Source organism: Taudactylus pleione, unplaced genomic scaffold, assembly GCF_031769625.1.
Source record: "Taudactylus pleione unplaced genomic scaffold, aTauple2 ptg001573l, whole genome shotgun sequence".
Classification (NCBI taxonomy): Eukaryota; Metazoa; Chordata; class Amphibia; order Anura; family Myobatrachidae; genus Taudactylus; species Taudactylus pleione.
In genome coordinates, this window is record NW_028285970.1 from 879,199 (window position 1) to 892,344 (window position 13,146).

At 37.1% G+C, this 13,146-nt stretch overlaps 1 protein-coding gene across 1 annotated transcript in view; it reads right to left on the reverse strand.

Annotated features, from left to right (window-relative positions):
• Positions 1-2,553: 2,553 nt before the first annotated feature.
• The window catches only part of ALDH1A1 (aldehyde dehydrogenase 1 family member A1), a 100,222-nt gene continuing 89,629 nt past the window's right edge, over positions 2,554-13,146 (reverse strand). The window contains exon 13 of the mRNA XM_088464072.1: positions 2,554-3,453. Coding sequence (XP_088320198.1) covers positions 3,381-3,453 — 73 coding nt within the window. The 3' untranslated portion in view covers positions 2,554-3,380. The remainder of the gene's footprint in view (positions 3,454-13,146) is intronic.

A 13,146-nucleotide genomic window follows, 5' to 3' on the forward strand; every position in this document is an offset into this window, starting at 1 on the left:
ATTTAAATAAATTTAAAATATGTTTTTGTCTTAATTAAATAAAATTTTGCCAATTGTCCAGTTTTTATTTCTTTTCGACATACTATAATAAACAAACTTTGATGTCATTTAGTTCTTAGCAATCACCAGGAGAAAAGACTTGGATTGAAAATTTTAAGTGGGTCATTGCTCACCGCTAATGCAAATTTCATCTACTGTACATGAGAACAATTATAAGTTAAGACTACAAATACTGTGTTTATTCACATAGAAAAAGTAAACATGGGGTGAGTCAAAGGGAGAAGGGTTTCATTGACTAAATTGGAGTGTTTTATATAGGAAAAAAACAAATAAAGCATACTTACATTTCCATATATGCAAATTGGCAGTTTGCCATTAACACAGCAATAAAAGGAAATTAATGAATCTAGATCAATGTACTGTTACATAATTCAAACATTGTTCTTTTGCATTCTGGACGCTCTGACAGAGCGCTTGCTCTGAATCAGAGCCAAAAGCACTCCCACTGACATCACTAGTGATGTCAGTGGGGCTGGCCCCAGACGGTAGGTGTTCCCATGGGAACGCCTCCGCCTGGGCAGCCACGCCCCGGCTCGCCCACCAAAGGGGGCGTGCTGTCAATCACCATCAACAGCATGCCCCCTTTGGTGCGAGACCCATAACGACGGCTTGGCCGTCGTTATTCGGGTCTCGCGCATGTGCACGACGGAGCCGCCTCCGTCGTGCGCATACGCACTTGGGCAACATCGACCTGCTTGCGTGCGCTCAGCGCTCGCGAGCGGGTCTGAATCAGGCCCAGTGTCACTAAGCATGGAATTTTATATTATACAGGTATTTATCATGTTTCTTCATCTCAAGTCAACAGATCTCCTCAAATCTCCCTCAGTGTCATACCACACCACCATTTCCTCAATATGCCAAGCACACTGCCTTTATTCCCCACATGCCAGTCTTGTCATTGTAACTTTATAATATTGTCAAAATACCCTCTTTCTTACCGTAGATGCTACCAAAACTCTTATCCATTCTGTCATAATCTCCCACTTTGTGTACTGCAATCTCCTCCTGTCTGACATTCCTCTTAGCCAGCTAGTCCCACTTCTGTCCATCTCACCTTCATCACCCTATCACCCTCTTAGAGCTATCTATTACCTGCACCTTACCCTGTCTCTGGTAACCACCTCTCATTCATTGTAAGTAGGGGAAAGACACCTTTGCCATCAGTATGTTGAGGAATTTTCATGGTAACGTTGTGTACTGCCCTTCCAATGAAGGTCATGAAGGCAGATGCACTAGTTCTCTCACTCTGCACATCTATTTACCATCACCAACTATCAATTGTGAAGTTGCAAAAATGTGGAAATGCAAAACCAATACTGATTTGCAACATCATGTGCATATTTATATATGATTGTGCATATTTTTAGGGGAAGAGGTGTGCCTTACTGTATATTGCATCAAATGTAAAAACTAGAGAATGTTTTATGGTGTAAGTTATTTAAATGATCTTTAAGGTGTTGAACTAGCAAATTTAAGGGGTGATTACCTAGGTTGTGACAGACAAAGGTTGTGTTTTCTATGATACTTTTGTTCATTCTAATAGCATCAATGTCTCCATTGGCTGCACCAAGCAGTATTCTGATTGAAACCTTGTCATTAAATAATGTAACAATGATTTTTTACTTTTTATAAATATACAATTTTGGGCCATAATTGTGCAAATGGTAATGTAAAGTATTTGCATAGAAGTATTTTTTCAAAGTGTAAAGCTGTCACAGTGCACCGGACTCCGGGGAGCACTAACTGGGTCTCGCGACACTGGACTGTCAGACAGCGGGCAAGGAGTCCATAGCACCCATTTGCCGATGCTTCCGGCTTTTTAATGTGATTGTTCTGGTGTAATAAAGTGTAACTTTTCTCTTAAACAATGTTTCACTATTGTTGTTCTCTATTTACTTTTCAGGAACCACTCATGAAGAGTTTATTTTGGTGAACCACTAAAGAGTTGTAAATCCATTCCTACATCCACCTAATAAGGATAAAGTCCAAGACCTTACCAATTTAGATTTGAATCTAAACATTACAGCAGTACCCCTATGTAAGGAACTTGCATGATTAACTATTTATGTGACAGGGAATTTACTATTACCCTTCAACTCTATTAACAGACTCTGTGTGAAGCCATTTTGGGAGCCATTTATGGAACAATATGCTGATTTACTATAGGTAGCGGTGGCTTACAAAAAGCCACCACTTCATAAAAAAAGCCTCGTGTCAGCTCAAAAAGAGTCACCTATTTTATGGTCAGGTGTCAACTTCTTTCTATTTTTTATGAATAACTCAAAGTCCCTGAATGAATGTTGCACACTGAATATGTTCACATCACATATTGTGTGATTTTAATCCAGAAAAGCAAAGCACATCAATAGTATATGTTTCATTCTTGCCTTCTTCAACTGTGGTTGATGGCTTCAAAATATCATTTAGTTCAATCTATGGTATGTTTAGAAATGTAATACGGCAAATATAATAAATCTGATATTAACAAAGAAAGACAAACACGTTCTTTATTGTCGCTCATATCAGCAATGCAGTTTAATTATCAGTTAGATACAGCACTTTATTACAACAATTGCTTGGGAAACATCGAAAGGAAACAAACTTTCTCACTAATAACCATTCTTTAAAAGAAATCAATTTTTGACAATAACATAGCATTGTTCAGTGTTGGTTCATTAAGTACCATTTAGCATAGTACACCACATTCAAGTTTGAGAGTAAATGTATAGAAAATAAGCTAAACAAGCGATAGTCATTTGCCAGTGGTCATCAAAATACTTTATCGCAAACTTAATTCACAGGCCAATTGCTTTTATTTTAGTTCCTTGTAAAAATTAATTAAATCATTATGTAAAAATATGCAAGATTAAAAAACTGAACAAGATTGTTAGATTGCAGTTGACCTATCCCCCAATTTGGTTGAAAAAGTATTTTTAAAAAATCTAATTCACAGAGCTTTTGTTTGTAGTATTTTAAATGAATCAAACAATGCACCAAATTGATAATTTGTCATTCTAGAGGCAATAGGAATCAGCAATGGAGATTAAATACAATTCTGTCATCAGTTTGCAGTCTGCAATGGACTGTAGCATGAAAAGTATTTGGAGAGTGTTTTCTTTGTTTTTTAAATGTACTATACCTCATTGTAAATTAGTTATTGATAGAGTTTTTTGAAAAGCATAGTATTTACTTATTTGAAACAAATCTGAAAATTTGTAGCTTGGGGAAAGGATGAAATATATATATTTATATATGTTTTTACACAAGCAGATGATGTAGTTTGCTGTGATTCTTGCACACTGGGGAAGGACCTCAAGCCCTTAGGAGTTCTTCTGTGGGATTTTCATAGTAACAGTCTTCACCTCGGTGTATTCATGCATACCATATTCTCCCCTAAAAAGAAGAAATTACATTTATCATAAATTGGATTTTTGTAACAGTGTATAGGTAATAGATAAAAGATGAGTTTGGGTAGGTAGGGACAATTGAAAGACAAAATTTACCTTAAAATATAAATTGTTCATTAATCTCATCATACATTTTTATTTTAAATTTAAACTAAGATTATTTTGTAAAACATATTTCCAATGTTAAACTACAATATTTATATACAACATTTTTAAGTAATATATTTTACCTTAAATTTAAAGGTTAACTGTTACCCATCAATCAAAATCTATGCAAGCACATTTTTTATTCTTTTTTTCAGAAGAAATTGGACTTTGTACCATACTGGCTAAAATATATATATATATTTTTTATCATTAGATCACAAACACGTAATTTTCCTGTACTCTTTAAACATAGTTACATTTTAGGATTAAGGGCCAGAATTTATGATACTGTATAATGTTTTTTTTTCTTCTTCACACTTTCTTCCCTTTTCTTGCACCAAGGAGGAGTTACCAGTACTAACAGATCCAGTGCAAAAAAAATAGATCTAGCAAGGGTGCTTGAAAGTTAAGATTTCATTCTTTATGTTTCTCTTAGTTACAATTAAGCTTTGTTTGTATTTAGCAACGATTACTGATATTACTTTGCATTGGCAGATATCCTCAGATCACATTTGAAAGACACAGGAGATTCCTGGATGGTGAGTGCAGACGTTAGCTCTCTGTACAACCTCATCGAACACTCACAGGGTATAGAAGCAATGTCCAAATGTTTACGAAAAACAAAGATGCATAGCAAGCTGCAGAAATTCATTACAAAGGGATTTCATACACCTTGCAACATAATTATTTTTTGTTTAAGGACATAATTTACATACAGAAGATCGGTACTGTAATGGACACCAGGTTTGCTCCGAGTTGTGCCAATGTATTTATGGGGCAATGGGAGGGGAGTAACATCTGGAACAACAACCCATTTGGAGCAAACCTGGTGTCCTGGTAATGCTATATTGACAATATTCATTTGGAGGGGTGATTAATGGACTTTAGAGAACTTTGTGAGTTCTTAAATACCAATAACTGTATTATCAAATTGTCCTCTGAAAGGAGCAAAACTTGTATTCATTTCTTAGATGTTACGGTTTATGTGGAAGGCAAAAAAAAATACTAATAACTATAGAAAGGAAATGGACTCTAGGTCATACATTATGACAGAAAGCTGTCATGTTAATTGGCTGAACTCAATAGTGGGGGGCCAATTTAAATGTCTAAGATGGAATTGTACAGAGACACAAGTGTTCGAACTGCAAGCTATGGAAATGAAGAATGTCTTCTTGTCATGTGGCTATGACATTTCAAAAATAGATAAGGAACTGAATGAAAGTCATACATTAGACAGAGGTCTTATTATCATCACAAAAAAAATGAAAGAATGAAAGATGACAAATATACATGGGCCTTTATAACAAAATATAATTATCAGCATAGAGAACTAGAAGATGCCCTGGAGAAGCATTGCTCACTATTATTAAGGGATCCTATCTTGGGACCCTTAATCCCAAAGAAGCCCATTTACATCTATAGAAAGGCTCCCAATAGTAAATATTGTTTGGTGCATAGTGCGTGTTTGGATACTGTGAATAAACATGGACAGATTTTATCTACAGGATTTTATAGATGTGGTAGTTGTATTGGAAAAACATCCAAGGCACTACAACAAAAAAATGTTAGGCTATTAACATTTTTTATTCTTTTTTTCAGCAGAAATTGGACTTTGTACCATACTGGATAAAATATATATACAGTCAGGTCCATAAATATTGGGACATTGACAGAATTTTCAGATTTTGGCCTCTATTCACCACCACAATGGTTTTGAAATGAAACAAACAAAATGTGCTTTAACTGCAGACTTTCAGATTTAATTTGAGGGTAATTACATCCAAATCGGGTGAATGGTGTAGGAATTACAACAGTTTCAATATGTGCCTCCCACTTTTTAAGTGGCCATTTGGTAGTATTAAGAATGTTTTTGGTATAAAATTAGTAAAGGGTAACCAAGGATGTAGTGATATTACCAAATTGATTGGTAAAACTGAAATAAAATTTATGTATCAGTGTGGAACACTGGCACCAGGACGGATCAATAGTGACTTTAAAATTAAATGTTTTTTATAAATATATGAATTATGTTTTATTTCATTATTTCAGTCACATAGGGACATGAATTTTATTTCTTGGATTTCTATATATATTTATTAATATCAGAACTGGACTTCCAATAGCTATTTCCAGAATTGGACTCCGACATAATGGCCACCGTACTACATTAGGAGTGATATCGTCCGGCCTGAAATATTTTGACCACGCAAGTGATGTCACTTCCGGTGCAACGTCATCAATGCTGGGTGGATGACAACCTCCCAGCAGACAGAGGATATGGACGCAAATAATCGCGTCACTTCCAGGTGGCGAAACCGGAAGTATTGGTAAACACGCAGGGATTAGGACTTTGGAGACTCTGGATTCTCTTTAATATTATACCTGGACTTGTGCAATTGGAGAATACTTTATACAAAGGAAGGGGTTGAAAGCCCACGTTGTATTGGGTAATTGGTAATTATGAAGGGTATTTATAGTCAATCTTTCCAGTGGTCCCCTACGCCTTGAAATATATTCTATAAAGGATTGAGACGCATCGTTGGGAACTCCTGGCATACCTTTTTGTGGACCTACACAATGGAGAAGGAAGGACTATTCACAGTATTGTGGGATCCCAAATTATCATCTGCCATTGAAAAGGACCCCCTGAACAGCCTACTGTTTTGGGTATGAGTTCCATGTGACAATTTTATTATTGATGTTTTAATAAATGTGCTTTTTTAACACTTTTTAAATCTACTTTGGATATATGAATAAATCGTATTTGACCATCTGAAACCAAAGGAGGAGTCTTTTGAAGTCTGTGAAAGTACGTGCTATGTGCCTGTTTGACCAGTGTTCAGCTGCAAGTGCCTTGTGTGGGGGGCAACCCCGATAACCATTCCACTTTAAGGCGTTGGTGTATACCACGGGATTGATATTATTATATGCCTAGAACCAGCACACAGCTGTGAGTGATATGTGTTGTGGGCAACCCCATTAATCTTCAGCTCTTAGAAGTAGATGATAGTCACATGACATGTATCTTGTACAACATAATATGTAAACAGAATTACACTATTGGCTTTTGTGTTTTATCATTCTTTTTTTGTTACCCTGAAATATGAATGTATCTTGTGAAAATAAGAAAACAGGATAAAACAGGGGAGTACTATTTTCATTTATATTTATTCCGAATCGCCATTACACTCAGTAATATTTTTTGGTGAATTGCCTGTTTTCTGTCTCTGTTATAAAAGTAGATCCAAATATGCAGAAAAGTTTATTTTTTGACCTGATTCCAGACGATGAAACATGAGTCCAAATAGCCTTATGTTCTAAATGAATCTTTTTATCTACATATAACAGGTTCAACATATCCAGGGACTTAAGGGAGCTCCTTGAGGATTTACAGGCACTGCTTTCCCATCCTTCGTATTTGACCTTAATTGTTGGCTTGATTTTAGTAGCAAATATTACTAGAAAATGTGTCAGTTTTTACATACGTCACTAAATGCATGAGTGTAGCATGTTATAGATCTGCAGAGTGCTTAGTTTGGAAACATAATGTGAAATTCTGAAACAGCTGTACTATAAGCTGAATGTCAACTGATACCTTACTGAATAATTCCTAGTGTCTCATACTAGACTGTTGTGGGGCTTTGCCACAACCATCCAAGCTAACAAATGTTTTATGTAACATAGCAATTATTTATAGTTGAGAACTTTTCTTTGCTAATGCAGTATTTTTAAAGCATAGCCAGGGTCATTGGAACAATATATAGGATAGGAGCTGATGTGGTGGCAAACTGTTATCTTTGTAAGGTACATTATTAGGGTATCTACTTAATAATATGATCTGTTTAAATAAGCACTCATTTAACTTGATATTACTCGTATACATTTAATATGTCTTGTTGAGTACATAAGATTCTCCCATTAGCATACCTCCCAACTTTTATGATTTACAAGGAGGGACATTTGCCTGAAAAGGGGCAGAGCTTTGCATAAAGGGGATGGAGCCTGTAGAAAACAGGGCGGTGTCTGGTGGAAAATGGGGCGGAGCCTCACAGCACCCCCATTTACGTCACTGTGGGGGCATGCCCAGCACTCTCCGAGATACTGGGGAGCCCCTAGGCTTTCCCTACATTAGTGAACAGATGCCATGCGCAGGCATCTGTTCTACCTCTGCTTACTCGGTGCTCTGCTATGCAGGGCAGCGGTTTGTGCTACCCCCAACTTTCCCCCTACCGCGGGACACTGCGACCCGCTGGTGGGACAGCAGGACAATCCCAGAAAAATGTGACTGTCCCGTTGAATGCGGGACAGGTGGGAGGTACAGTGTACATTAGGTTAAGCACTTGAACAAAACAGAAAATGTTCAGTACGTGCCCGTACTGTGAGATAGCAATGATATTCAGGCCATTGTCAGATACTGTTGTTTAATTTTCAATTATCAAGAAGACAACCAGATCTCAATATTTCATCTGCTGCAAGCCAGGATTTTGTATGTTCTGTATTATCTTTGGAAGAAATTGAGTAAACATAAGATGGCGTGGCAACATTCAATCTCTACTTATAAAAAGGGTGAAATTCAGTGGTGATAACAATGATTACAATGACAAAGATAGTGTGACTTCAATTTTTTGGGGCGGACACTGTAGAACCAGTCAGTGTATGGTGAAAGTCATATATTGACCCTGATCACAATCACTTAGCTGCATATTTGCTGTGGCATGAATTTAATTACAAACATATTTTGAAAGTGACCACTATACTGTATACTGATAACAACAAATAAAGCACACAAGCAGCTTTGCAATTCTGTCCTTGCCATTCCCATTCCTTATCTGGGATCAGGGCCAAATTTGTGAACATTATTCCGCAGAATAATAAAAATAATAATAATAATAACCTACTGTCTGAATGTTTGTGCACACACTGTGCACTTGGCTATGGACATGCTATTCATGTAGCTCTGAAAAACAAAATTCCAAACTGAAGATTTTTGGCTTGCGATGGTGGCTGTCCTTTCTGTGAATATACAGCTTGCATTTCTTGGATGAAAACTTTTTTTTAAAGTAGTTTTTAAGGTTGAAGGTTGTTTAGAAGCCATTGCACTGTCTGCTATTGCTCTTTTAGTTTCCTTATTATACGATAAGGGAAACTTTCTCTCACATTATGGTTTGTGGACTTGGGGTTATTTCTGAGATGTGATTGATGGGGCAGTTATCATGTGGCTGCTGTACCTAGATACATGAGCATTTCCTCTATATCGCCTCACCACTTAATAGATCTGTAATGCCATATCTTTTTCTGAGGAATGCTTCGCTAGCATCTGCTGCAACAAATTGTTTTGTATTGTGTCCAAGTAACAAATGTTAGGCACTCAATGTTTTATAGAGTAAATTGAATGAAGATGTGGCACTTTTCTTTGCTTTATTACCACTGACAATAGTATTGCTTCCAGTGGTGTAGCTTCCAGAGACAATGGAAGAGGGGGGTGGCTGTCGGGGTGCTAAGAGTGGGGGAAAGCACTTACAGAACACTGGGACCTGCAGCCTAAGGGGCCTGGTCTTTGTAATGTGTGTCGTACACTGTTTGTTGCATTAGGCAGCAAGTAGCCATTTACACTATGCTTTCTGCTCCTTACTGCACTACAACTGCAGGCTCCACTGTCAATCTGTGAAATACTTTGGGGCATATGGGCAGCACAGACAGTGTAATGGTTAGCATTACTGTCTCACAGCACTGAGGTCGTGGGTTCGATTCCCACCATGGCTCTAAGTGTGCAGAGTTTGTATATTCTCCCTGTGCTTGCGTGGGTTTCCTCCGGGTACTCTGGTGTCCTCCCACACTCCAAAGATTTATTGGCTGCAAACAAAAATTAGCCCAGTGTGCATGTGGTAGGGAATATAGATTGTAAGCTCCACTGGAGCAGGGACTGATGTGAATGGCCAACTATTCTCTGTAAAGGGCTGCGGAATATGTGTGCGCTATATAAATAACTGGTAATAAATAAATACATAAATATGTATCACAATCCAGAATGTGATAAATTGGCTCCAAAATCGCAATGAGATATTTTATTACATCGCAAGGATATATCAAATATTGCATGTACAGTAGGCGGAGAGCTTGTAAGAAAGCTTTGTCCCTGCGAATCTCTCCCCTGCAATTGTGACAGTACATAAACTGCCTACTACCCCAAACTGTGTTTAATGATGGAATTATTTCTCTGTGAAATATCAGAGAGAAGTAATAGGATGAAAAAGCATTTGAATTATTTTTGAACACAAAAATTCACATACTGTATATGCATAATACTTATTATATATTATACAATATAAGTTTCTTCCTTTTTATTTTAAATTTTATTTTTGCAATCTCATTGTATACCTTATCTGTAATTTAAGTTATTTTTAGCACTGCACTACTGTTTGTATATTAAATACAACATTTAATAGGTGTGATCTTTGTGTCCTGAGTAACTCATTAGCCTGTTCTGAAGATAAAGGTTAATAGGCTTTGTTAACAATTGAATGCTAAATTGCAAAGTATTTAACCAATTGAGTGCTATTATGAGAATTAATAACCAATGGCTAGGTTGTCACTAACATTTTTTAAAAATGAGTGATGGTAGCATAGGTTGTGTGTGGTGTTTTGGGGGGTAAATCGCTAATATGCAGCCTAAAGGTAGAAGCTACTAAGTGTGAGTACATAAAGAACTCAGTAGCATTCCCTATCAGGCACGCTCAGCTGTGGCATTTTCATGACCATTACTTCAAAGTGGTTTGAGAAATAAGTTGAACATAGAGGTGGTTTTAATCCTCTTAGAACCCTGTCACTTACTATAACAAGATTGTGCATAAGGTAAGCACAAGTAACATGTACAATGCTTGTATACTGGCAGAATTGAGATGTGAATATATAACAGCTATACTGGGCAAGGAAAATACAAATATGATCCAAATATATTGGTCAGTAAATTTAACATCGACAATCTTGATTAAAATGATTTCAGGGATTAATCTTATATATATCTACAGAAAGGGAATAAGAAACAGTAAAAAGGAACATATTACCTATTAGGAGATTAGAATATCAGTCAACTTGGAAGTACCTTGATTTGAATCACTATTTTCTAACTTGTCACTTGAATAATAATATATTTTGATATTTTGTAGTTAATAAAAGTTATATTTTAATATGAGAATCAATCATTAGTACAGTGCCGCTTAACTGGAAAATCTCAACTTTTGTTTTTCTTTGATTACCTTTCAGAATGTGTGTAATATAGATTAGCAGGAAGGGGTCAGTGACTGCATTGTACCATCAGCTGAAATATGTAGGGTCATGTTCACCTTGCCTCTTTGCCATTCCTTTATCAGTAGATGCATCTGACATTTATTATTGACCCAATATGCACAAAATGTAAATATTCATTTTTTGACCTTAAACATAAATCTATATCGTAAACTAATAACAACAATTAATTGTCAAATGACATTTGTCAATGAATTTTCTCTTGAAATTTAACAAATTTTCCGTAATCTTTCGTGCCAATCTTCCTTTGCTTGTACATTTAATCTCTTTCATAGATGGACTAGAAAATGTCATAAAGTGGAAATTAATTGAAAAATGTTTCATACATTGTAGAAGAATACAAGAATACAGTAGACTATCTTGCATTGCCTAGAATGTGAGAATAGCAGTTTATTCAGAAAATTATTCTGAAGTCGTCTGAATGCTGCTCTTATTTCTGTGTATCACATTATCACAGCTAATTCACTAAGGTGTCAATGCGCTTCTTCATGATGGCTGCAAAATGGCTCCTGAAATAGTTGAGTGAAGGCTCTTCATGACCCCTTAGAGGTGCACAAGAAAATTAGTGATGTTTAGCTACCATTACATGTGATGATGTACACAGCCTAATAATCATTCCCAATAGTGTTATTATTAACTTCAAGAGATGTGGGCCAACATTGCTTATTTATTTGAGCAAATGTACTTAACTGTGCATTAATCACATTTTAAAATATACTTCAAAGTCCTTGGAACCACTTCTTAAAAAGTGGAATGCATCTATATTTGCAGATTTACAGATAATCTTTGAAATATACTTGGTGGAACGAGTAAAAACACCACCTAAACACAGTCATCACTGCCTGAGATTAATATGATCTAGCATTGTCGTTGTACCTGACATCTAGCATGCAAAGCTTTATGTGAACCTATGCCGTATGCTGCACCTTAAAGCAGGGGCGCCATTAGTGACTAGAGGAAACTAAAGGTACAGTTTGTTTGTCATATTGCAGCTACAAGCACAGCAGTTGGCTGACCAAAGAAGCGAAGACTGGGACTCATTCAGGAAGTTGAATATCAGACCAATTGATCATCAGGAGGTTGCCCAGATCCACCTTCCGGCTTGTCCGCCTCAGTTTGCCTGACCACTGTTCCGCCCCCAGCAGCCAGCCACACAGAGGCTGCCTTGCTCTACCTCCTGACTGGACCCCCATCATTGAGCCTGACTACAGTTCTGCCCTCAGCTGCCAATCACATAATGAGAGGCCGCCCTGCTCCACCTCCCGGCCGGTTCCCTACAGTGAGTCCAAGGGAGGTTCCATCCCTAGCTGCCTATCATTATGAAAGAGAGATGGTTTAATCAGCCTACTGAATGGCACACCTACAGAGAGACTTTTGGCAGTGAGGAAAGGGGGCTGGTCCCTCCTAATATAATAGCTTCTGGTACATAAAAAAGGGACTGACCTGTTCTCCTTCTCCACTGCCTTATATGTCACAGAGTTCCACAAAGGCAAATTAAGGAGAAGGTAGAGGCTGAAGTAGTGTTGTATTTGAGGGACTCAGCTGTGTGGATGGACTGAATACTTCTGCTGCAAAGCCATAACAGGATTAAGGTCGGCCTGCGTGATTCAATTTGCACCACACCTGTAGTACAGAATACCGAGCACAGGTGAAACCTTTACCGATTTCAGTGCAGGGAGTCCAGCTCTAGTGAAAACTATGATAAGTTTCATTGAGCTAATACTGTAATGAATACAGTCACACTGCAGAAACTACTCTCCATCCAGGGTAAAACTACTTAGAATATACTGCCCCTTCATTACTGGATAATCCTTTATTGTTAGGAAAGCTACTCTATGAGGCAGATATAGCCAAGATAAAGAACACTTATGTACCCCAAAGTCAGCTACTTCTATAGTACACCAAGACTACCTGCAGTACACAAAAGTCAGCTTAAACCCGGATTTGCAACTAAATAGTATGTGCACCAGCAATATTGGCCAACAAATGTTATATAATGTTGTGTATAGGGCAGGTGTATATTTAATTTATATATGATTTACTGTATTCCAGAATATATCATTGGTTTAGGTTAAGTAGGTTTGTGCAGGGTTGAGTGTGAGGGAGGGTTACCAGGGCTATACTGTAGTTACCGAGTTCAGTCGTAGTATTAGGGAATATGGGATTGCTATGTATAAGAATATATGTAAACAAACAACCAAATGTATTTCTATGTAATTGTTTAGAA